At 44.6% G+C, this 27,258-nt stretch overlaps 1 protein-coding gene across 2 annotated transcripts in view; it reads left to right on the top strand.

Annotated features, from left to right (window-relative positions):
- The window catches only part of PDZD7 (PDZ domain containing 7), a 51,187-nt gene that overhangs the window by 22,468 nt on the left and 1,461 nt on the right, over positions 1–27,258 (top strand). The window contains exons 9-16 of one of the 2 annotated variants that reach the window (XM_072129995.1): positions 755–946; positions 3,078–3,119; positions 4,633–4,796; positions 6,429–6,520; positions 7,713–7,804; positions 23,541–23,612; positions 24,476–25,090; positions 27,146–27,246. In XM_072129995.1, coding sequence (XP_071986096.1) covers positions 755–946; positions 3,078–3,119; positions 4,633–4,796; positions 6,429–6,520; positions 7,713–7,804; positions 23,541–23,612; positions 24,476–25,090; positions 27,146–27,246 — 1,370 coding nt within the window. The remainder of the gene's footprint in view (positions 1–754; positions 947–3,077; positions 3,120–4,632; positions 4,797–6,428; positions 6,521–7,712; positions 7,805–23,540; positions 23,613–24,475; positions 25,091–27,145; positions 27,247–27,258) is intronic. The other variant, XM_072129996.1, reaches the window with a different exon arrangement.

The raw sequence follows: 27,258 nt of genomic DNA, 5'->3' as shown, positions 1-27,258 counted from the left end.
ACCCCTCGCTCTGTACACTGCATCTCCTGTTCCCTCCTCTTTCACTCTGTGAATCGTTCTTAGCAACCAGAATGCCAGGCTGATAGGAGAGGGCTGAAGCAGGACGATAATAGAAAAACAGCTGCAATAAGGTAGTGAAAGTATATTGGAAAAATGTTAGTTTTCCGTTATTGCAGCTATAGGAAAAAACTTTATAAACTTTACATTTATCCTTTAAAGTCATCTAAATTTGCTGATTTGGGGAGAACAGGCTTAAAATTCCAATATTTTATGGTTTAGGCCACCCAACTATATGACTTTCCATAATAGAGTAGTAAGGAGAGATTATGTAGGAAATAGCTAGAAGGGGGATGGCAAAGCAAGTGCCCTGGGTGGTGGCCTAGCTTGCCTTTCCGAGAAGATTAGGGAAGTAAACTGAACCATTAGCCTGGATGAAGGAACCCAACTACCACAACTTTTAGGTTGTTGAAAGAGGAACAAAGTTGCATCTTGTGCAACTTTTTGTCGGGAAACAAACTGACATCACCATGACGTGCCTTCTGGCCACACAACAGGTACAGAAGTCTAATGGATGGGATTTTACTAGAAATTATGTGGAACCTATCTCTTGATGCCCAGGACTGACCTGCAAATCTGGGAAATCACGGTCTAATGTCTATGACTGCCCTTAGATTTTTTATTTGATAATGAAAAGTCATCTAAGAATAAAGTAAATACAAATTGCTAATCTCCTTTTTAAATGACCATGTTTTAGAGGCCAGAAAGAAGAAGAAGAAGGAGAAGAAAACAACTACGGAAAGTTCAGGCCTACAACGGTCCAAGACCTTCATGAATTTATTCTTCCGAGGCAGCCATGGAAAACAGAATGGAACCACCAGTAAGGAGACATCTACTCCAGACTCCAAGAGAAGGAGCAAGTCCCCCTCACAGGGCGAAGCAGATAAAGGTATCGCTAAGGGGTTTTCATTTATTCATCCATCCAGAGATGTCATTATTATGTAGCATAAGAGGCCATTTAGGCTACATCTAGAAATCCATGAGGAATTGAAAGAAAAAGTATACAGTATTGGAAAATTGTATAACTCTTCATTACACAGCCAATAGCAAATATTTGCCGAAAGTGGACAACCCCTTTAAGTTTAACCCCCTAAATATAACTTTTTAAGCTTTCAGAGGAAAACTTTGTCTCAGCATTCAGCTCTGCACTGTCACAGTGACACCTCACTCAGTGGAAAGCCTGTCACTGTTAAGAAGGATTTAGTGACCAATCCAATTTATTCTGTTTATAATCTGATCCTATATTTGAAGGTTCCCCAAATCCTGTTTGGATTACCTTTAGTGAACTTGAGCTTTAGAAAAAAAAATCAATCCTGTGGTTGTGTCTGGCACTTTAGCTTTGCCCCAGCCTCTGCCCCATTGTCTTTAGCATGGGTAGGTCCCTGTTCACATTTTATATATTGCTTCTACCCTGTTTCCCCTAAAATAAGACATCCCCTGAAAATAAGACCTAGAACAAATTTGTTTAGGCTTAGAAATATAAGACCTCCCCTGAAAATAAGACCTAGCGGCAGTCATTGCGCAGCTCCCCCCCCCCCCCCTCACCATATATGAGTATTAGGAAATCTTTTAGATGCTGCAGAAGTTTGTGACATGGGGAAGAATTCATGGAAGTAAATCACCGGCTGTTGTACTGCAAATGTGATGCCAGCAGCCACCAGGAGAAGAAGGCGTCATTTATGGAAAGTGCTTTTACTAGACAGTTTTGTTCAAGAAATACAGTATTATATTTAATACAAGATACATATTTATAGTTTTTTGTTGTTTTTGTTGTTGTTCAGTTGTTCTACTGACCCCCCATTTCACTAATTAGGAATATCTGAACTGTATCTACAGTGAGCCACCTTAAAGTGATCGTCCAGTCAAATCAAGTAAAACATTAAGTTTTCTCCTTTCCACAGTATAAGGGATAACAGATGATCACTGGGTGTCCCATTAGTGATCATGAGAATGGGGGCCGGTTGTGCCCCTTAATGAACAGAGCAGCTGGTTTCTCATGTGTCTGCTGCTCTATTCATCTCTATGGCACTGGCATGGATAGCAGAGCGCAGTGAGTTACTACTTTCATCAGTGCCATAGACAGTGAATAGAGTGATGGCACGTATGCTCTATGCCGCTCCATTAATTTGGGGTACAACAGGCCTCGTTCTTGTTATCTGTGGGGGTCCTGGAAACCCCAACTATCAGCAATTAATCCCCTACCCTGTGGATTGGGGAAAACGTAACACTGGTGACACACAGGGAGTAATCACTACGGGTTAGCTGCAGCAGAACCATTGGCACTAGAATTGAAGCAGGGCTGGTACCTAACACTGGCTGCAGTTTTGCATGGCCAAAGTAAGAGATTGCCTTAAAGATGGCTCCCAGAGGTCAGATCCTAAAGATCACAATTGTATCTTTATCTTTATTCGATCATGGATACAGCAGTTTACAAAGAGGAAAGAAATCTGACGCGTTTCTGACCCTTTCGGTCCTTAGTCATCTATGACTAAGGACCGAAAGGGTCAGAAACGCGTCAGATTTCTTTCCTCTTTGTAAACTGCTGTATCCATGATCGAATAAAGATAAAGATTTTTACCACGAACAAGCAAGAGTGCGAACCTCATCTGTATCTTTTTTCTGCATCTGAAAGAGAAGCAAGGCATTCTTGGAGGTGCACGCACCGGGAGTGGAGCAGGTCTGTGTAAATGTGTGATCATAGATCACCACCATTTGGACTATCACAATTGTATCCCCTATTCAGTTTATAGGAGATCTGTATCTCAGTGAGAAAACCCCTTTATACATGTTACATTTTATTTGTTTTTGGATATATTTTCCGAAAAGACAGATAGTTACAGTAAAATGAACAATAACCATAAACTTTATAACATGGCACATACATTCATAAATGCTTATTACAGATCACATTCTCCATACATAATCCTTGTAAATCAGTTTATAAATTGCCATCCTTACCAGAGGATTCAAGTAAGTTGACGCTTTCTACGTGGCTCTAATATTCTTTCTATCTCTTCTAGTTAATATTGTTCAGAAATTTATGATCAGAAGCCTGAAGAAGGGTAAATCAGTAATGTAATGTGTGCCGGAGGTTTGTGATGGTCATAACACAGTCATATAGAGATGCAGACACCTAACAAGAAGAGTATCCAATACTTATATGTATTTACTAAAATGTAACAATTCTGTATTCTGTGAATGCAGGAGATTTATAAGTGAAGCCTTTCTTCCTTTGTATTCTATGAACGAATTGGTTTTCTTAATCTTACTTTTATTTTGGACTTGGTGCTCCCTCCATCTTAAGCACATGCCTCATAGAAGACTTTATAAACTATACATTTTATACAATTAGTATCTTTTGCATTGATTATGCATTATGCTCCATATATATACAGTATTTTACTGACCACCTCTTTGAGAAGACCACCCATCACATTTTCCGAATTACTACCCCACTATAAGGCTGCGTTTAAATTACAATTTGTGTAGTTATCGCAATGCAAATAAAGCGGTGCCCCCTAGTGGAAGAATCTAGAACAATGTGATGTTAATAAACCAAATTTTCATGGCAAAAATGGAAATCTTATACCAAATAAATAACTCATCACTTATTATATCTCTTGATTCAATATTTTGATACTAATTTTTCATGGTGATGCATCTTTGTATGTGTTGTGGCGGTTTCGAGCATGTTTATATATTGTTATACTACCCTGAAAATCAAATTCTGTTCTATAAGGAGATATGTAGTTAGTATGCTTTAATCCAGTATCATTAGTGGAGTCTTCAGAGCACTGTAAAGGACAGTATGAAACACTGTCACTATTCTATAAGCTGCATAGAATGGGCCCCTACGCTGTAGCCAGTACAGTCTGCCCGCGTTTAACTACATTTTATCATTCTCAGTCTCTTCTGTTCAAAGATTTGAGACTATTGAGGTATTCCTATGAAAAAAAAAATTATATCGTCTTAAAAGTTCTGCATTTATTAGTGGCTGGATTACAGAAATATTACTCTATATCATATTTCCATAATGTTTGGTGATGCAATATGTGATTGTGATTTGTGGAAATTTTGTACACTGAATAGAGAATCCTGAGGCATTGTCTCCTTAAAGAAAATCAAAATCCATCATGATAAACCGAGGACATTACTCATAGATTCAGGCACTGTAACTGTGGTAATCATCTTATATTTGTTGTCCATAGCCCCCTTCCTTCTAAAATCAACTTTTGTAGGGTATTACTAGAGCCCCTCCGTGCTGCAGCTTCACAGGCTGTTACAGCATGCAAGGAACTCTTCCACTCCCACTGTGTAGAATTACAGCCAGCAGAGACAGGGGGAAGTGCTTAAGGATGGGGATGGGGGAAGTGCTTCTGCATAGTGTGATAGCATGTGAAGCTACATCACAGAGTGGCTATGGTAACACCCCCAGGAGCGCTTCACAGTGCCTGGATCTATAAGTATGTCCTCCTGGTTTATCCATGCTCGATTTTCATGGTAGTTTTCCTTTAAGCTCTGTGTGAGTGTATGGATTCTAGTTTTCCTTCAAAATGTGTCCATATTTTTTTATAGGCAGAGAGCGCACACGTCCATTTTTCTTTGGCGCACAGCGGGATCTGAATGCTCTCTATAATGGAGATATGTCTTTGGAGGATCGATTGGCGGTTACAGAAGACATGGCCCGAAAACTGCTGAATGAGGATGAGGTTGCTGCAGTGCTGCGTCATTGTAGAAGGGTAAGTGCAGGATTGTTTCACTTCTATTGTGTGACATATACAGATACCTGGTAATGTGGTATCTGAGGAAGGGGAAGAATACACGTCTCAACCTCTGTGATATGATTGCGCCGCTATAGGTGGCAACCTGTGCATCGGCTCTGACTTTTAGGGAACCTGTGAGTGATCATAGACAGTGCATACAAGTGTCCGCTACATACAGGTACACGGGAATTTACATGTCAGCTCACTAAAGGAGTTTCCACAAAAAGAAAAATGTATATGATGAATGGGATAAGATGTATATCAATGAGGTTCTGACCTCTGGGACGACCACAGATTATGAGAACTGGATATACTTCTCTTAATAGAGCAATTGTCATATATCTCGCAGATCCTTTTATTTGACATAATCAAGAAATGTATGTGGTTATTCCAATAGAGATTAATGGAGCTGCAAGAAATCTTAGTAATCTTTACTCTATACAGATGGAGATACAAGGGACCCCTGTTTCTGTGATCAGTGGCGGACCCAGCAATTAGACCCCCCTCCAAGCGGATACAATTTTTCATCTCATTTTACTGTAGAAGTTTTAGCTATCTTTAATCTGACTTTTGATAATTAAATCCTGCATTCTTATTTTTGACCTAAAGGTGGCGCCAAAAAACAAGAATTATTTCTTTTTGCCAGTAATTGGTAGAAGTTTAGTTAAGTAGATTATTTTAATTAAAGTACAGTTTAAATAAATATCACATTATGATTATATACTATATTACACATTATATGCGGTAGAATTGCACCGCAGAAAAACTACAAGAAAATGAATAAGTAAATGAGTAACTATAAAGCAACATAAATTGTTTATTGACACATATACCCTAACAATTAACACTGTTATAATAAAAGATTCATCAGCCCCCTTTATCCTTTAGTCACATTACTTATGTAACATGTTTCTTATATAACATTTCTTATTTATTTTTATTTCATTGTTATTTATTTACTATTATTTTATTTTTCTTTAAACACAGTTTCATAGTCACCATTTTGGCTACCAACAGGAAGTTCTGTCCATATGTTAGAATACAATCTTTTGAAGCTTAAAGAGGACCTGTCACCCAAATTTTCTGCACTAGGAGCTGCTTACTAAAGTGCTTGAACAAACGCTGCAGCGTTAGAAGGATAGCGTTACCTGAAACCTCCGGTAATGCTATCTAACACTGCGGCGAAGTACAATGTAAACATCAGACCGCTCGCAAAGCTGTCCGACGTATTCATGAGGGGGCAGGGTTGGGGCGTGGCTTGGGGCAGTGACTGCTGCATGACGCACGGCAGTCACTGCCGACATATGGAGCGAGCTGGGCGGTCCGGGGAAGAGGCAGCACCTCGGACCGCCCCCTCATGAATACATCGGACCACTTTGTGAGCTGTCCGATGATTACACTGTACCGATGATTACACTGTACCGATGATTACACCGCACTGTTTGATAGCGTTATCGGAGGTTTCCGGTAACGCTATCACTCTAACACTGCAGCGTTTGTTCAAGCACTAGGAACTGCTTACTTTAGTGCCGAAAATGTGGGTGACAGGTCCTCTTTAACCAAAGTTGTACCATGTATGTGATTTAATAACATGACCTCTCCTAACAGTATATCCAAGAAGGAGGGATTGAAGATCTTGTTAGACCTTTGCTTGCAATTCTGGACCGTCCTGAGAAGCTTCTTCTTTTACGAGATGTCAGGTAAGAGAACTGATCATTTATCTGCAGAATCTGAAGGTAAAAACTAGTGGAAGAAATTACCTACTATATTTTAGTGATCATCCATTGTTTTTCTCACTGCGTTCCTTGCTTAGTTCCTGCGTTCATTGCTTAGTTCTGGTTAATAAATTTAATCTGTGGATACGTTATTTACAGGAGGCCAGTTCTATCTGGGCCAACATCATTTACAAGAAGTCAGTGCTATCTGTTCCTATATAATTTATAGGGGGCAGCTCTATATGTACCTACATCATTTACAGGAGGCCCGTCCTATCTGTGCCAACAACATTTACTGAGACAGTACTATCTGTGCCTACATAATTTATAGAGCGGCAGCTTTATATGTATCTACATCCAGTATTGGATTTTATAATGTAGACATTTTGGGCAGTAGTTCAGCGTCCAAGCCTTCTAGGGAGCCCATGGCCACCCAGACCTCCCACCAAATTTTATACAGAGGAGGAACTTTACCCATGAAATCCTTGTACTTCTGTTTCTGCTCTGAATACACAAGTACACAAGAGACAATTCAGGACCTTTGAGGGTCCACCAAAGGTCCTGAAACTGCAGACTGAAAGCATACAGGAGGGACACATCCTCCATTCTCCAAGAAGCCGATTCTAATATCATATGTAGGATGTGATTCCAGACTTGCTGGGACTATGATATTCATACAGCCCAGGGCCCATGGCAGTCTTAATCCACTTCTGACTACATCATTTACAGGAGGCCAGTTCTACCTGTGCCAACATCATTTATGTATACAAATAGATGTGTGGATCCTCCTAGTAATATGATTTTTATAAGGCGTATAGATGGAGGACACCATCTTTTGTTCTGATCAAGATAAATGACTTGGTTTCTGCTTCTCAGAATTTTACCATATACAGGATACATATACAAGATGTCAATCTGTTAGGAAATTTCCCAATGCATTCCTGTATATAATGTTAATACCTCCAATATCTTAGCGGTCCCCAAATAATGGTGTACAGAAGTTGTTCCACAACAGTTGAGGCTTAAAACATTCTTGATCTGTCCTTATGATAGACCTTTAGTATCCCCCAGGACCTCTACCAATTATTACTGGATGGGCCAGACCTGCAGCTCTATATGTTTGTATACACGCTATTTATTGAATATGCGTTCATATTTTATATTTTTTACACTACAGAGGATTGATTGCACTCACTGATCTTGGACGCTTTGACAGTATGGTTATCTCCCTGGAGATGGAGGCTTATGATGCCCTCAAGAGCAGATCAGGTAAATGAACATAATATAAATCTATTTGTATGTAAATGTAAAGTATGTCTAATGTCATGGGGTTTGGGTTCAGGACCTGAAAACCTTTCCACCAATAAATCCTAGTCCAGGACTTACCATATACCTCTGGTGGCTCCCAGTGCTTGTTCTTTCAGCTGTTGAAAGCCATAGGTGGTACTTATATCGCATGTTGTAGAAGCATTGGGTTATTGAAGCTAAGGACAGCAGATTTTATCTGTTCCCAGACTCACTTTGGGAATTTTAAAGCTATGAACAGAGTGGGGTACATTTACTTACCCATCCCGTTGCAATCCCTGATCCGAAATGTCCGACGAGGATTCGGAGCTGCCGCAATTCACTAAGGTCGTGTGTCCAATTTCCTGCATGTGTCGCTTGCCTGCTGAGGTCCGCCGGAGTTCACCTTCTTCTTCCTGGTGCATGTGAGTGCTGATCTTGTGACTCAATTTGAAATTTAAATTCCGCAGTTTGTCCAAATCAGTCGGGTTGTCCGATGGCCTTGCCCCCTGATTTGTGTCGCATGAAAGCCGGCGCCGATGTGCCGCAATCTGATCGCGTGCGCCAAAAACCCGGGGCAATTCAGCGCAAATCAGAAATAGTTGGGAAACCCGATGGAAATGCGTCCAACGGACCCTTAGTAAATGTGCCCCAGTGATGCCCTTTAGTACCTAAAAATGGATTTTTAATCTAGTCTTAAAACTAGATTAAGCATATGTTAGACCTATGTGTAAATCATCAATATTTGATTAGTGAAATCATCCAATCATCAGCCTCCAAGCTGGAATAACAACAGAGAACAGAAGCAGAAGTCCAGTGCCTTTCAATGTGTAATGGCCGGCCCTGGGAACTAAAGCCATAAGCCACCTTAATCAGCTGATTGGTGGGGGTCCCAGGCCTCAGACCTCACCATCTTATATACACAACACCTATATCAATAATATAGACAATCCCATCAATGCTTAAAGGTGATTGCTAAGAAATATGCAAATATGGAACAAGGAAGGTAGCTCCCTGACCATCAAACATGACTTTCAGGAAGTCTAATGAGTTGATGTGAGTTAAATCCAAACCAGTATTTCTATTCCAGAAGTAATAGATTCCCAACTGTAGACAGCAGTGTTTCAACATTGTACTAAAGAGACGTAACCACGTCAAAATGGTTGCTGTCTACAGTTGGGAATATGTCCCTTCTGGAATAGATATATTGGTTTGGATTTAATCCCACACCATGTCATTAGGCTTCCTGAAAGTCATGCTTGATGGCAAGGGGGGCTGCCTTGCAAGGTAGTAAATAAGGCATGGTTTTCCTTGTCCAATCCTCGAAAATGTATTTGCATATTTCCCACAATCCCCTAGTGAAGCATCAATGGCTATAAGTCTCCTCACACCTACAAGGTGACCTTAATAGGCAAAGTCTTCATAAGGGAAGCTCTTACTTACTGTCCCTAGTCAATAGCCTCTCACTAAACTGGTTCCCCGCAATGCACTGAACAGACACAACCACGTCAAAACAGCACTGTCTACAGTTGGGAATCTGTTCCTTTTGGAATAGATATAATGGTGTAACTTAAATCCCATATCATGTCACTAGGCTTCCTTAAAGACATGCTTGATGGCAAAGTAGCAGAAGAGGCATGGTTTCCCTTCTCCCATCCTAGAAAACTTGTTTGCATATTTCCCAGAATAACCTAGTGGAGCATCAATGGCTGCAAGTCTCCACACCCCTGCAATGTGGCCTTAATTGGCAAAGTCTCCATAGGGAGAACTCTTACTTTCTGGTGTTTACTAATATACATAAAATATACTCTAATTTGACAGATTCACAATTTTGACACAATTTATGAACCATAGAGCACTGATTACTTGAAAACCCTTTTCCTGCCCATTGCTTTACTTAGGATCTGACTTTCTTATACACTCAACATATTGTTCAGCTACTGAGAGCGGAGGTGGTGCTGAGGTCAGTGTTTCTAATTAGAAAACTGCAAGGCTTGTTGCCGGCCTCGGTATGAATCTGACCCTCAGTCGCTTGACCTCTATGCTTGATTGAAAACAGAGTGGTTGCCAAGTTCAAAGTAAGAAATAGCAGCTGTTTAGCATCTTTTCTGAGGATTCTAAAGACACAGAATAGAATAACTCTTACAAGCGGTAGTCTGTAAGAAGTCACATCAGTGACCCCGCACACTGTCTATGATGTATCACAGTGAGTCTTACTATCATATAGCAGTCACTGGAGACCAGCTAGTCTCACACCATGGCCACATTGGTAGTTCCTCATCCGTCATTGGTACTTCTAGGATTGAGGCCTATTCTTTGTCAATTAAAGGAACACTCCAGTCACCTCTGATTCATTGAATTATACTTTGAAGGCCTGAAGGGAGAAACATAACAGGTTCTAGGAATACAATGCGAATGAGTCCTGCTCCTCCCTTCAGGTCCTGCACCATCCATTTTTTAATGAATTAGCTGTGACTGGAGTGTTCCTTTAAAAGAAGACATCTATACATACTGGTATGTTCTCTAATATATATAGGATTGTTTATATGGGAGTTATTGACATCATTGATATCTTTACAAAGCAGCTTAGCTTGGAAGGCTCCCATCATTCCTTCTAGACAACCTATGATCCAATGAAAGGGAACAACCTACAGTTAGAAGTCTTATTTTTTGTATATAGCAATATCATGCAAGAAAGACATATTACATGTTTATGTTTTAGGAGCAGGGCCGGATTATAGGCGGGGCTCCCGGGGCTCGAGCCCCGGGGCCCCCACCATCTTGCCCCCCAGGGGGCCCCCACCAGATCGCGTCGTCCGCCCGACCCCGGCACAAGTTACCGCCTCCCCGCCCGCCCTTCAGCTGCATGGCCGAGCCGTCCGCCCCCTGGCACAGGTACCCGCCTCCCCGCCCGCCCATCCTGCTGCATGGCCCGGCCTACCCACCCGCTCCAACCCCGTTCGCGCTCCCTCCTCCCCCGCCCGAACAAGAAGCTGCGCTCTGCTCCATCCCCTTCGCGGCCCGAAGAAGCAGCCGTTCTCCGCTACCCCCCCCCCGCCCGCGCCAAACAAGCAGCTGTCCTCCGCTCCATCCCCTTCGCCGCCCGAAGAAACAGCCGTCCCGCTCCCCCCGCCCGAAGAAACAGCCGTCCCCGCTCCCCCCGCCCGAAGAAACAGCCGTCCCCGCTCCCCCCGCCCGAAGAAACAGCCGTCCCCGCTCCCCCCGCCCGAAGAAACAGCCGTCCCCGCTCCCCCCGCCCGAAGAAACAGCCGCCCCCCCCCCCCCGCCCGAAGAAGCAGCTGTCCTCCGCTCTCCCACCCGCCCGAAGAAGCAGCTGTCCTCCGCTCTCCTCCCCCCCCCCGCCCGAAGAAGCAGCTGTCCTCCACGATCCGCCCCCCCCCCACGCCCGAAGAATCAGCTGTCCTCCGCGATCCCCCCCCCCGCCCGAAGAAGCAGCTGTCCTCCGCGATCCCCCCCCCCGCCCGAAGAAGCAGCTGTCCTCCGCGATCCCTCCCCCTCCCCCCCGAAGAAGCAGGTGTCCTCCGCGATCCCCCCCCCCCCCTGCGAAGAGGCAGTCGTCCTCCGACCGAACCCCCCCTGCCCGTACAACCCCCCCTCCTGTCGGAACAAGCAACCGACAGACCCCCAGACCCCCCCCCCCCCCAACACCAGCCTGACGCCACAGCCGGTCAACATAAAAGGGTAAGTATATACATTAAATACAATATGTATTTATCTGTGTATATATGGTGTATATTGTGTTTATATATGTATATACAGTATATATACTGTGTGTATATACTGTGTATATTGTGCATATACTGTATATATGTGTAACTGTGTATATACTGTGTATATACTGTATATATGTGTAATTGTGTATATACTGTGTATTTATGCATCTACTGTGTATATAATGTTTATATACTGTGTATATGTGTATATATGCATCTACTGTGTATATAATGTTTATATACTGTGTATATGTGTATATATGCATCTACTGTGTATATAATGTGTATATACTGTGTATATGTGTATATATGCATCTACTGTGTATATAATGTGTATATACTGTGTATATGTGTATATATGCATCTACTGTGTATATAATGTGTATATACTGTGTATATGTGTATATATGCATCTACTGTGTATATAATGTGTATATACTGTGTATATGTGTATATATGCATCTACTGTGTATATAATGTGTATATAGTGTGTATATGTGTATATATGCATCTACTGTGTATATAATGTGTATATACTGTGTATATGTGTATATATGCATCTACTGTGCATATAATGTGTATATACTGTGTATATGTGTATACATGCATCTACTGTGCATATAATGTGTATATACTGTGTATATGTGTATACATGCATCTACTGTGTATATAATGTGTATATACTGTGTATATGTGTATACATGCATCTACTGTATATATAATGTGTATATACTGTGTATATATGCATCTACTGTGTATATACTGTGTATATGTGTATACATGCATCTACTGTTTATATAATGTGTATATACTGTGTATATGTGTATACATGCATCTACTGTATATATAATGTGTATATACTGTGTATATGTGTATATATGCATCTACTGTGTATATAATGTGTATATACTGTGTATATGTGTATACATGCATCTACTGTATATATACTGTGTATATGTGTATACATGCATCTACTGTATATATACTGTGTAAATGTGTATACATGCATCTACTGTGTATATAATGCGTATATACTGTATTTATATGTATATACTGTGTATAGTTGCATATACTGTATTTATACACGCATATATTTGTATAAGCATATATATGTGCACATTTAAATATATATGATTATGTTTATATGCTGTGTATGTGGTATGTATGTATATGCTCTGTGTACTGAATGTGTGTGTGTGTATTTCCCATATGTGTGTGAAAATGCTGTATATACTGAATGTGTGTGTATTTGCTGTATGTGTGTATATGGTGTTTTTATACTGCATGTATGTGTATATATGGTCAGTGTATATGTGTGTGATGTATATATACCGTATGTGTGTATATACTTTATGAGTTTGAGTATACTCTGTGTATTAGTGTATAAATGTATATGGATACATAAATGTGTGTGTATACTTGTATATATATGGGTACAAGCATACCAGTGTAGAACTTTATGTGTGTATATATCAGTGTATAAATGTGTGTAATTGTATAAACTGCAGGACTGGGTGTCTGGTGCGGGCTGAGGTGTATGTTAAATGGGACTGCATATCTGGTAGGGGTGAAGGTTTATATAAAGATGTGTTACTGGGGTCGAGGCGGCTGTGCGTAGCTGTGTTACTGGGGGTGAGGCGGCTGTGTTACTGGGGCCAAGGCGGTTGTATGTAGTGGTGTTACTGGGGGTGAGGCGGCTGTATGTAGCTGTGTTACTGGGGGTGAGGCGGCTGTATGTAGCTGTGTTACTGGGGACGAGGCGGCTGTATGTAGCTGTGTTACTGGGGGCGAGGTGACTGTATGTAGCTGTGTTACAGGGGATGAGGCGGCTGTATGTAGCTGTGTTACTGGGGGCGAGGCGGCTGTGTATAGCTGTGTTACTGGGGATGAGGCGGCTGTATGTAGCTGGGTTACAGGGGATGAGGCGGCTGTATGTAGCGGTGTTACTGGGGACGAGGCGGCTGTATGTAGCGGTGTTACTGGGGATGAGGCGGCTGTATGTAGCTGTGTTACTGGGGATGAGGCGGCTGTATGTAGCTGTGTTACTGGGGGTGAGGCGGCTGTATGTAGCTGTGTTACTGGGGGTGAGGCGGCTGTATGTAGCGGTGTTACTGGGGATGAGGCGGATGTATGTAGCTGTGTTACTGGGGATGAGGCGGCTGTATGTAGCGGTGTTACTGAGGATGAGGCGGATGTATGTAGCTGTGTTACTGGGGATGAGGCGGCTGTATGTAGCTGTGTTACTGGGGGTGAGGCGGGTGTATGTAGCGGTGCTACTGGGGGTGAGGCGGGTGTATGTAGCTGTGTTACTGGGGATGAGGCAGCTGTATGTAGCTGTGTTACTGGGGGTGAGGCAGCTGTATGTAGCTGTGTTACTGGGGGCGAGGCAGCTGTATGTAGCTGTGTTACTGGGGGCGAGGCAGCTGTATGTAGCTGTGTTACTGGGGGCGAGGCAGCTGTATGTAGCTGTGTTACTGGGGGCGAGGTGGCTGTATGTAGCTGTGTTACTGGGGGCGAGGCGGCTGTATGTAGCTGTGTTAGTAGGGATGAGGCGGCTGTATGTAGCTGTGTTACTAGGGATGAGGCGGCTGTATGTAGCTGTGTTACTGGGGGCGAGGCGGCTGTATGTAGCTGTGTTACTGGGGATGAGGCGGCTGTATGTAGCTGTGTTACTGGGGGCGAGGTGGCTGTATGTAGCTGTGTTACTAGGGATGAGGCGGCTGTATGTAGCGGTGTTACTGCGGGGATAGTGGATAGTGAGCAGGAGGACGAGTATGCACGCTGCACTCAGTGGGGGCCTCCACCAGATTTTGCGCCCAGGGGCCCCCACCACCCTTAATCCGGCCCTGTTTAGGAGTTTATGTTGTCTACAAATTTCCAGGTTGGGAGGAGTATTAACCTGGTGAACATAAGAATGGGAACCCTGCCCCCCCCCCCCCTCTCAGTGGAGTGGAGTGGCAGATCAGTCATGCTGACCAATACTCTATTCACTGTCAATAGGACTATCATTGGACGTCCCATAAAAGTGAATGGAGGGGTCATTAAAACAGAGAAAACTTTTCCACTCATACAAAAGCATATTACAAAGATAAACCAGGTCCCTACACTGTACTGTGGAGATGCAAACACATCGAAACAGTGCTGTCTACAGTTGACAATCTGCTCTATCTGGAATATATATTCTGGTTTGGCTTTTATCCTGCATAATGTCATTAGGCTTCCAAAAAGTCATGCTTGACGTTAGAGGGGCTGCCATTCTGGAAATTATATGTGCATATTACCCATCATGTTAACTTGTCTGGCAAAGAGAACTAGTATTATAGAAAGCTCACCATGAAATACACTCTGTTAGCCTCAAAAAAGTATCGCCTAATTTATTCAATCTTTTTCTGCTCTCTATGGCTAACATGGTATAAATCCACATTACTAGTAACCCGAAAATTAAGGAGAAGGGTTGGAAATAGAGATGAGCGAACATGCTCGTCCGAGCTTGATGCTCGGTCGAGCATTAGGGTACTCGAAACTGCTCGTTGCTCGGACGAATACTTCGCCCGCTCGAGAAAATGGCAGCTCCCGCCGTTTTGCTTTTTGGCGGCCAGAAACAGAGCCAATCACAAGCCAGGAGACTCTGCACTCCACCCAGCATGACGTGGTACCCTTACACGTCGATAGCAGTGGTTGGCTGGCCAGATCAGGTGACCCTGGGATAGACTAGCCGCTGCCCGCGCTGCTCGGATCATTCTGTGTCTGGATGCCGCTAGGGAGAGAGCTGCTGCTGGTCAGGGAAAGCGTTAGGGTGTTCTATTAGCTTACTGTTAGGCAGGAGTGATTCTCAAAGAACCCAACAGCCCTTCTTAGGGCTACAATAACGTTCTACTTTTTTTATTTTAATTTGCATCTAGTACCATTTTGTGAGGAATTAGCAGGGGGACTTGCTACCGTTGTGTTTAGCTCTTAGTGGCACACATATCCATAGCAAAGACCGAAGTGGGAAAATTTAGTAGGGGTTGGATTTCAATTAGGCACTAACTCAGTGTCATCTCATCTGGCATAGTAGTGTGCTTTGATACTTGGCTAGAAAATAGCCATAGGAGAATACAAAGAGCTTACTTACGCCTACAGTAGCGTTCTATATATTTGATTTCTGGTTGATCTGCTGGTGGCTGTACTTTCTGCAGTGCATGTACTAGCCAATTCTGAGCAATTTGTAGTGAGACTTGCGACCGCTGTGTTCTGCGCTTAGTGACGCACATATCCATAGCAAAGACCGAAGTGGGAAAATTTAGTAGGGGTTGGATTTCAATTAGGCACTAACTCAGTGTCATCTCATCTGGCATAGTAGTGTGCTTTGATACTTGGCTAGAAAATAGCCATAGGAGAATACAAAGAGCTTACTTACGCCTACAGTAGCGTTCTATATATTTGATTTCTGGTTGATCTGCTGGTGGCTGTACTTTCTGCAGTGCATGTACTAGCCAATTCTGAGCAATTTGTAGTGAGACTTGCGACCGCTGTGTTCTGCGCTAAGTGACGCACATATCCATAGCAAAGACCGAAGTGGGAAAATTTAGTAGGGGTTGGATTTCAATTAGGCACTAACTCAGTGTCATCTCATCTGGCATAGTAGTGTGCTTTGATACTTGGCTAGAAAATAGCCATAGCAATAGGATAGCATTGTTTGGTTTTAAAAACTCAAAAAAAAACAAAAACACAAAAAAAAACAAAAAACACAAAAAAAAACAAAAAACACAAAAAAAAACAAAAAAAAGTAAAAAAAAAAATAAAGTTATAACTCTCATTTTAAAAATGTTTAACCCGAGGGCTAGGGGTAGAGGACGAGGGCGGGGACGTGGGCGTCCAACTACTGCAGGGGTCAGAGGCCGTGGTCCTGGGCGGGGTGAGACACCACCTGCTGATGAGGGAGCAGGGGAACGCCGCAGAGCTACACTCCCTAGGTTCATGTCTGAAGTTACTGGGACTCGTGGTAGAGCACTGTTGAGGCCAGAACAGTGCGAACAGGTGATGTCGTGGATTGCTGACAATGCTTCGAGCAATTTGTCCACCACCAGTCAGTCTTCCACGCAGTCCACCCATGTCACCGAAATCGCCACTCCTCCAGCTCCTGCACCTCAGCCTCCTCCCCCCCAGTCTGCCCCCTCCCAGGAAAATTTGGCATTTGAACCGGCATACTCTGAGGAACTGTTTTCTGGACCCTTCCCACAGTCACAAACCACTTGTCCGGTTGCTGCTGAGCAATTTTCCGATGCCCAGGTTTTCCACCAGTCACAGTCTGTGGGTGATGATGACCTTCTTGACGTAGTGGAAGTGTGTAAAGAGGTGTCCGACGATGAGGAGACACGGTTGTCAGACAGTGGGGAAGTTGTTGTCAGGGCAGGAAGTCCGAGGGGGGAGCAGACTGAGGGATCGGAGGATGATGAGGTGACAGACCCAAGCTGGGTTGAGAGGCCGGGTGAACACAGTGCTTCTGAGACGGAGGAGAGTCCTCGACCAGAACAGGTTGGAAGAGGCAGTGGTGGGGCCAGACGGAGAGGCAGGGCCAGAGCTGGTGCATCAGCGCCAAATGTGTCAACTAGTGAAGCTCCCGTGGCGAGGGCTCTTGCGGCGAGGGCTAGATCTTCAGAAGTCTGGAGGTTCTTTAAGGAAACACCGGATGACCGACGGACTGTGGTGTGCAACATTTGCCAAACCAGGCTCAGCAGGGGTTCCACCACTACTAGCTTAACTACCACCAGTATGCGCAGGCATATGAATGCTAAACACCCCACTCAGTGGCAACAAGCCCGTTCACCTCCGGCCGTGCACACCACTGCTCCTTCCCCTGTGTCAGCTGCTAGTCAGCCCCCTGCCCAGGACCCTGCCACAAAAACCCCATCGTCGCCTCCACGATCCTCCACAGCATCCACCAGTGTTCAGCTCTCCATACCCCAGACGCTGGAGCGGAAACGCAAATATAGTGCAACCCACCCGCACGCCCAAGCCCTTAATGTGCACATCTCCAGATTGCTTAGCCTGGAGATGCTGCCCTATAGGCTAGTAGAGACCGAGGCCTTTCGCAACCTCATGGCGGCGGCCGCCCCTCGGTATTCGGTCCCCAGCCGCCACTGCTTTTCCCGATGTGCCGTCCCAGCCCTGCACCAGCACGTGTCAGACAACATCATCCGTGCCCTGACCAACGCCGTTTCTGACAAGGTCCACCTGACCACGGACACGTGGACGAGTGCTGCCGGGCAGGGCCACTATATATCGCTGACGGCACATTGGGTTAACTTGGTGGAGGCTGGGACCGAGTCTGACCCTGGGGCTGCTCATATACTGCCGACGCCGAGGATTGCGGGGCCTACCTCGGTCCAGGTGTTTCAGGCCTACTATGCCTCCTCCTCCTCCCACCCCTCCTCCACCTCCTCCTCCGAACTACCATCCATGGGCACGGCGCCATCAGTCGGTAGCTCTAGGCACAGCAGCAGTGCCGTCGCTAAGCGACAGCAGGCGGTGCTCAAACTGCTGAGCCTAGGCGACAAAAGGCACACCGCCCAAGAGCTATTACAGGGCATCACGGCGCAGACTGATCTGTGGCTGGCACCGCTGAACCTCAAGCCGGGAATGGTTGTGTGTGACAACGGCCGTAACCTGGTGGCGGCTCTGCAACTCGGCAGACTGACACATGTGCCATGCCTGGCCCATGTGTTAAATCTGATAGTTCAGCGTTTCCTCAAGACATACCCCAATCTGTCTGATTTGCTCACGAAGGTGCGCCGCATCTGTGCGCATTTCAGGAAGTCCAGCCCAGATGCTGCCACTCTCAGGGCAGCGCAGCGCCGCCTCCAACTGCCCGCTCACCGACTGTTGTGCGACGTGCCCACGAGGTGGAATTCAACACTGACCATGTTATCCAGAGTTTACCAGCAGCGCAGAGCGATTGTAGACTGCCAGATGTCAACTTCCACCAGAACTGGTAGTCAGGTCAGTCAGCTTCCTCAAGTCTACAATGAGGAGTGGACGTGGATGTCTGATATCTGTCAGGTGCTGAGTAACTTTGAGGAGTCAACACAGATGGTCAGTGGCGATGCCGCCATCATCAGCCTCACCATCCCGCTGCTTGGCCTGTTGAAAAACTCTCTGGTCAGCATGAAGTCGGAAGCTTTGCGCTCGTCACAAGAGACAGGGGAAGAATATTCCCTTGTTGATAGCCAAAGCACCCTCAGGTCTGTTTCTCAGCGCATATCGGAGGAGGTGGAGGTGGAGGAGGATGAGGAGGAAGAGGAGGAGAATGTTGGCGAGACACAAGAGGGGACCATTGTTGAGTCCTTCACTGTTCAGCGTGTATGGGCAGAAGAAGAGGAGTTGGAGGAGTTGGAGGAGGAGGAAATGGACAGTCAGGCCAGTGAGGGGAGTGAATTCTTACGCGTTGGTACTCTGGCGCATATGGCAGATTTCATGCTAGGCTGCCTATCCCGTGACCCTCGCGTTCAAAGAATTTATTCCAGCACCGATTACTGGGTGTTCACTCTCCTGGACCCACGGTACAAGCAAAATCTTCCCACTCTCATCCCTGCAGAGGAAAGGAGTGTGAGAATGCATGAATACCAGCAGGCCCTGGTGCACAAGCTGAAACAGTATTTCCCTTCTGACAGCGCTAGCAGCAGAGTGCGTAGTTCTGCGGGACAAGTAGCGAGGGAGAGTAGGCGAGCAGGCAGCTTGTCCAGCACTGGCAAGGGTACGCTTTACAAGGCTTTTGCCAGCTTTATGTCACCCCAGCAAGACACTGTCACCTGTCCCCAGTCTCGGCAGAGTAGGGCTGATCTTTACAGAAAGATGGTGAGGGAGTACGTAGCTGACCATACCATCGTCCTAAATGATCACACAGCTCCCTACAACTACTGGGTTTCAAAGCTGGACATGTGGCACGAACTGGCGCTGTACGCCTTGGAGGTTCTTGCCTGCCCTGCCGCTAGCGTCTTGTCCGAGCGGGTTTTCAGTGCAGCTGGTGGCATCATCACCGATAAGCGTACACGCCTGTCGACTGACAGCTCTGACAGGCTGACGCTTATTAAAATGAATAAAGGCTGGATTTCTCAGAATTTCCAATCTCCACCAGGTGAAGGAAGCTCAACCTGAATAATTGATCCACTCCTCCTCCTCCTCATTTTCCTCCTTCTCCTCCTCTTTGTACAGTAAAGCAGAGGAAAATGGCTATTTTTTGACAGGGCCCACTGGCTCTTGCTATAGTACTTCATGCATTTAATTTTTCTGGAGGGCCACCTACCCGGTCCTCTGTTTGAAACAATTTTTGTGAGTGCCACATACAGGCACTCAATCTATTCCATTTTACTGGAGGGCCACCTACCTGCTCCTCTGGTTTGAAACATTTTTGGGACTGCCACATACAGGCACTCAATCTATTCCATTTTACTGGAGGGCCACCTACCTGCTCCTCTGGTTTGAAAAATTTTTGGGACTGCCACATACAGGCACTCAATCTATTCCATTTTACTGCAGGGCCACCTACCTGCTCCTCTGGTTTGAAAAAGTTTTGGGACTGCCACATACAGGCACTCAATCTATTCCATTTTTCTGGAGGGCCACCTACCCGGTCCTCTGTTTTAAAAAATTTTTGGGACTGCCACATACAGGCACTCAATCTATTCCATTTTACTGGAGGGCCACCTACCTGCTCCTCTGGTTTGAAAAATTTTTGGGACTGCCACATACAGGCACTCAATCTATTCCATTTTACTGGAGGGCCACCTACCTGCTCCTCTGGTTTGAAAAATGTTTGGGACTGCCACATACAGGCACTATCCAAATTAAATTGTCTCCATAGCAGCCTCCACACGTTGTCTCCATTGCTACCTCCAAAAGTCGTCCATATAGCTGCCTCCATACATCGTCCCTTTATCAAACGAGGTGTGTCAGGCAGAAATTTGGGTTGTTTTCATGGATTCCACATCAAAGTTGTTAACTTTGTCGCCACCCTGCTGTGTTATCCACAAAATATACTGGCAAACTTTTACCATTTAGGGATATTATTTCAGCGCTTCTTGCGCATCTGTTTACATTCCCCTCACCCGGCATATCCTAAACTTATAAGAACGCTACTACACTTGATCTTATACAAAAGGTTCTTAGAAGTGCTGTTTGGGGAGTAGCCTAGAGACAGGGGCTTGGATTGGCGAAAGCTCGCCTGGCAGCGGAGCGCCAGCTCCATGCGCATCATGCGCTTCTTGCGCATCTGTTTACATTCCCCTCACCCGCCATATCCCAAACTTATAAGAACGCTACTACACTTAACTTGGTGCAGGCTGGGACCGAGTCTGACCCTGGGGCTGGTCATATACTGCCGACGCAGAGAATTGCGGGGCCTACCTCGGTCCAGGTCTCAAAGGCCTACTATACCTCCTCCCACCCCTCCTCCACCTCCTCCTCCTCCGAATTACCATCCGTGGGCATGGCGCCATCAGTCGGTAGCTCTAGGCACAGCAGCAGTGCCGTCGCTAAGCGACAGCAGGCGGTGCTGAAACTGCTGAGCCTAGGCGATAAAAGGCACACCGCCCAAGAGCTATTACAGGGCATTCCACATCAAAGTTGTTAACTTTGTCGCCACCCTGCTGTGTAATCCACAAAATATACTTGCAAACTTTTACCATTTAGGGATATTATTTCAGCGCTTCTTGCGCATCTGTTTACATTCCCCTCACCCGCCATATCCTAAACTTATAAGAACGCTACTACACTTGATCTTATACAAAAGGTTCTTAGAAGTGCTGTTTGGGGAGTAGCCTAGAGACAGGGGCTTGGATTGGCGAAAGCTCGCCTGGCTGCAGAGCGCCAGCTCCATCCCAAGATCCAACTAACATAGTTGCAGCACCTTTAATCTACTACTAGTTCACTGCCTCCATAATAATAATAATAATAATCTTTATTTATATAGCGTCATCATATTCTGTAGCGCTTTACAAATCATAGGAAACAAATACAAATGTAATGTAACAGAGCACAACATTTGTATGGAACAACAGGAGTGAGGTCCCTGCTCGCCAGAGCTTACGGTTTATGAAGATGATGGGGTAACACGAGGTAAAAGAATATTTAATGGTCAAGCCATTCTTCTTAGGGAATAGAAAAAAATATAATAAATGGAATTGCTGTCGCTTGAACCACTCAGCCGTCATCTTATATACCAGGTCCAGGGTGAATGGGACTGCAGAGAAGTCTGGTGCCTGTTGGTTGCTGGATAACAGATGGGAGGACGACACAGGACGGGTTAGTAGAAGAGTTAAAACTTCATGCAGTTAATGAGTGTTATAGGCTTGCCTAAAGAAATGGGTTTTAAGAGCACGTTTGAAACTTTGGAGGTTAGGTATTAGTCTGATAGTCCGGGGCAGAGCATTCCATAGAATTGGTGCAGCTCTAGAGAAGTCTTGGAGACGCGAGTGGGAGGTCCGCACTAGGGTAGAGGTTAATCTAAGATCACTGGCGGATCTAAGAGCACGGGTTGGGCGATAGACTGAGATAAGAGAGGAGAGGTAGGGGGGTGCAGCATTATACAGAGCTTTATGGATGAGGGTTATTATTATTTTAAACTGTATTCGAAAGGAGACTGGCAGCCAGTGCAGCGACTGGCATGAACTGTAAGCATACATGGTCCCCTTATCAAACGAGCTGTGTCAGGCAGAATTTTGGGTTGTTTTCATGGCTTCCATGTTAACTTTGTCGCCACCCTGCTGTGTAATCCACAAAATATACTGGCAAACTTTTATCATGTACCGATATTATTTGAGCGCTTCTTGCTCACCTCCTTTGGTTCCTCTCTGCCACCCATTGGTTTGAAGCCTGAGTCCAATTAGGGTATGTCGCCATGCCACTCTCTAGCCTGCTGCCGCTGCCTCTGCATGCCGTCCCCTATAGTGTCAGGGTCAATTATTGGATGTTTTAGATGCTATCTAGCCTCATTCTGTCACTCTGTCATGGCCATGCTGTTGCCCATAATTTTGGCATAATGGTGCGATTAGGCAGCCTCAGAGGCACCCATGCATGCTGCCCCTGCTGTTTCCTGTCCATTTCCGTGGTGTTTCCATCCTTTTCTGAGGTTCCCAGGTGTTTGGCCAAGCTTCCCTGTGCAGAGCCTTGGTCCCCTTGAAAAATGCTCGAGTCTCCCATTGACTTCAATGGGGTTCGTTATTCGAGACAAGCACTCGAGCATCGGGAAAAGTTCGTCTCGAATAACGAGTACCCGAGCATTTTAGTGTTCGCTCATCTCTAGTTGGAAAGTATCAGTTCTTGAGACCATGACTAAGTCATGTCTGTACCAACTATGGGAAAATGCCAGAGTAGTAGTTATCGTAGCCTCCCTTTCTATGCACAGTATCCGTAGTAGGTGGTTCATGGGAATACAGAAGTGCGGGAGATCCCAGAGGAGTCTGGATTCTACACTATTATAAAGTAGCTCAAATGTAATATTATTCTGTAAATACCAATTAGTACAGTATTTGTACCCCTAATACATACCTAATCTGACACGCTTAGAGTGTGAATGGACAGGAATGAAGAACGCCCAAAAGACATTCCAGAACTAATGCCTCATTTAAGGCAGAGGTGGTAATGGAACATTTAGGACTTCCCACCATGACCTTCACACAGCTGTCACTGAACCATTATATTGAGATGGTGCTCTATGGATGGAGTGGATCCTGTTGGTAAAATAAAAATTCAATCCGTTACTCTTAAATATGGTTTCTTATGAAGCAAACAGATGATTTTCTTTATATTTGTATGCAGTCTGTATCTGTGGAGGATAAGGCAGTGTTCTACCACTTTGTCTTGTGCAGTGTGGACTAAAGTATTGCAAGGTAGATTGTTTTCCACACGAGAGATGGTTTTGTATCACCTGATTTCATGCAGAAATGGGTTTTATTAAGGTTTCTTTTTATAATTCCAGTGTTTTTCAATATTTTGTTCATTTCTTCTAGTTGCATCTCCTGCACTAAGGCCAGCCATGTCCGACACGCTTCCCAGGAAACATCTTGTCACACCAGTTCCCGGTCAGTAATATGACTGCTGTTCTTCTCATTGACTGTGTTACAGTACAAATCTAAATCATCTAAAGGATCTAAACAATGGTTCCCACATTTTCCAAAGGTCTTACCTACTTTTCGGCCAGTGCTCTCAATTCCCACTCTCCATAACATTACCTCACCAAATACATGTTTTTATAAAATCCCAAAAAAACTTTGCTTTTATTCAAAATGAGTGGATTCAGTCCAGAGAAGCAAGTATATGGAGCTTCAAGCTTGTTTTTACCAATATTCTGGCAGTGCTATGTGCCATCCCACAGTCCCAGTATGGTGGCCAATGGAGGATCTTCTGACCCGACCAATCCATTATTAGGCTCTATTCAATAATATTTGTGTGGGATTGTATAGGCACTAAATTTGTTTGCTGTGTCTCATGCACATTGACCCAGTGTTATTCAAAGGAAAGGGGGACTCCTTAGATGCCGTGGTCTTCATTGCCCTTGGCATCTAAGGGGTCAAATGTCAGGAACAGATCAGTGAGAATCCTGACCCCACATAATCGCCAATATGTACGGCAAAACATAGGAAGTTCCTTCAATTATATATTCAGTTATATTATCGTGTGTCATGGGTGCAATAGGATGAACATTGTTTCTCCAGCTAACTTACAAAAAAACACCTCTTCGAGAAGACAATCCACTAACTGGACCAGACTGTTATGTACAATGGCCTCTACTTTCTGAGGATCACACCCTAAAAGACCAGAGTGCACTGCAGTCTTTGTTGGTCTTCTCAAAAAGGTTTCATGATAAATTAATAGCTCTTTCAATAAGATGGAGCGTCACATAAATCTTTATATTTTTGGTAATTTATTTCCTTTTTTGTCACAGATCACAGAGGAACCTTCCAGCTTAAGCCAGTAGAAGACACCAGCAGTGAGAGAACACTGACAGGGGAAATGGACAGACTACAAGTATCTGATCTGAGAAATAGTAAACGGTCACGGACAAACTTTACCCCACTTGAAGATGTGCCAGTCGATTCATATGATGCCCAAAACATAACTCTAAGTAAGACTTCCTCTGGGCCTGCAAGGCCAAATTGGCTCCTTACTGAACCCACAAAGTCATCTTCAGATTTATCCCAAGGGCCCTCATCTCTTCCGAGCGACAAGTCTTTGCCTAGGAGGAGCAGAAAAGATGAAAAAGACTCCATCGAGAACTCAAAGGCATCAAGAACGACTCGCAGCAGATCTAGAGAAAGGAAAGACACTGCCTATTCTGTGCTCAACAAACCCAGGAAATCCAGGCCAATCTTATCTCAGATATTTAGTGGGGTTTCTCTGAGTCCTTCAAATTTTGACATCAAGCTGAAGCCTGTGAGACTGGAGATGGAGACGAATCATCTAGAAGCTGATGTGGTGTCACAAAATGGCTTCACTGAAGAGAAGGAGGAGGAATTTGATCTTGTGAACGTTACGGTTTCTAAAATGAAGCAGTCTTTGGGTAAGTGAAATATTGACTGTATGTCCTAGGTTTTTAGGTAGGATTTCCTTGTTCCGCTTAAAGGGGTTTTCCATGAACAAAAGTTAGGCACTATCCACGGGATAGGGCCTAACTTGGTGATCAGTGGGGATCTTAGTCGGACCCTTTCGTCATTCCATCAGACTAATGGAGCAGACAACAGCTCGCCTAGCGTGGCGCTCGGCAATATCCATCAACCCCATAGAGATTAATGGAGCAGAACGGTTAGTCTAATGGAGCAACGAGGGGTCCCACAGAGGTATGTGGGATGTGAGACCCCATCGAACCACTCGCTTTCGTGATCTGTGGGGGTTTCAGTACTTAGACCCCCATGGATTAGTAGGTTAGGCCCTATTCCGTGGATAGGGCCTAACTTTTGTTTGTGGGAAAATCCCTTTGAAGTGGTATTCCCATGAAAGACAAGATTCTTAAATATACCCATGATAACAAAATAACACTTTCTCTGTTTCTATCAGTCCTGGTGTATACAATTTTGGTTGCCCCTGGATCTGATTGTACATCTTCTGATTATGGTCAGGCAGGGCAAATTCTTCTTAAGAATAGCTTCTCCTGTCTTCTTGATGCAGAGCTCTCTGCCTCATGACCCTCCTCCCTGGATTAAGACAAGCTCAGGCACAGGCACTTCCTGCCAGCAAGCAACAGTGTGAAAAGACTTACTCTGCAAACCAGAGATACAATAAGATCTTTATAGCAGGGGAAGGAGGCTTAGCAGAGATGACTGTGTGCGTTATAGCTGAGATGTGGCAGGGTTGAGATTGTCATTGTGTTTACTATCCATCTCATGGATCTAATCACATCTCTAATCTGTCTCATCTCTCTTTTTCTATGTGTCATATACTTGTAGAATGTTCAGAAGCTAGATAAAAGTGTAGATAAATATTCATAAACGCCAGCCGACACCTGGGACTGGAGTCTAAGTGGTTCCCGGTTTTCACCAGAGCCCGCCACAAAGCAGGTTGGACTTGTTGCGGCGTGGTACCACCAGGTCGCTCCACGGACGTGACTTTGTCCACGGTGGCGGCCAAAGCGTAGTACAGAATCGTAAGGCTAAACCGTGGTCAGGGACTGGCAGGAGGTCGATACTCGGATCAGAGTTGTTGACTTAGCGGTAGGTCAGGGCAGGTAATATCTAAGTCAATAACGGAACCGGGTCACAACAGGAAATCGCAGTATAGGCACAGGGTATAGATAACAAGCTTTCTCAATGGCTATGAGGCACAAATATCCAGCTGGGTTTGCAGGAAGAGGCTGGCTTATAAGGAATTCTGGGAATGGCCAGCACCAATCAATGGTGCACTGGCCCTTTAAATTTTCAAGAGCCGGCGCACGCGCAGCCTAAGAGGCGGGGACGTGCAAGTCTGACCACCGGAGGCGGAGCAGAAACGAGGACAGATGAGTCAGGGTTCCGGAGTGCTGGAGGACGGAGAGGGGCACAGGTGAGCCCGAGGCGTGGGTTGCGGGAACACCCGTGACACTACCCTGATAATCTAAGCACATTGTCAGCACACAGCATCTCATCTCAAAGGATGGCGTTTAAAATGAGCTTTATTGTGTAAGCATCACTAGTGGATTAAAATTTGAAAACTTTCTTTCATTGGCAAACCCCTTTAAAAAGGGTCGCCCAGACATGCAAAATTTTTTGTAGAAATCAATGGAAAATAGCTCTGCATTGCTTTAGTGTTTTGTAGTTATATATATATATATATATATATATATTACTATCACTATTAAAGGCCCCTGCATAGCATTATTATAGGTTAGGAAGCCATTTTGAACCTAAACAACATTCTGTAAATACAGTGATGAAATGAAAGTTACTAATTATTTGTTTAAAATAAGTTGTAACACAAAATTTATATTTGTACAATAGGTAATTTTCTGCTGATACATTTCCATTAGGGATGATGTTACTTGTAGGCTCCATTTGGGTTCAGCTTTTGATTGTAGTCGATAAAATATTGATGCGATACCTAACATCCTTGAGAAAATCATAAAATACATTTACATTTTTTGCAGGAATTAGCATTTCTGGAGGTATTGAATCTAAAATCCAACCAATGGTTAAAATAGAGAAGATCTTTCCAGGAGGAGCAGCTTTTGTCTGTGGTGAACTCCAGGTAATGATATCA

Source organism: Engystomops pustulosus, chromosome 11 (assembly GCF_040894005.1).
Source record: "Engystomops pustulosus chromosome 11, aEngPut4.maternal, whole genome shotgun sequence".
NCBI classification, from domain to species: Eukaryota; Metazoa; Chordata; class Amphibia; order Anura; family Leptodactylidae; genus Engystomops; species Engystomops pustulosus.
This window is presented reverse-complemented; position numbering and strand designations above follow the sequence as displayed.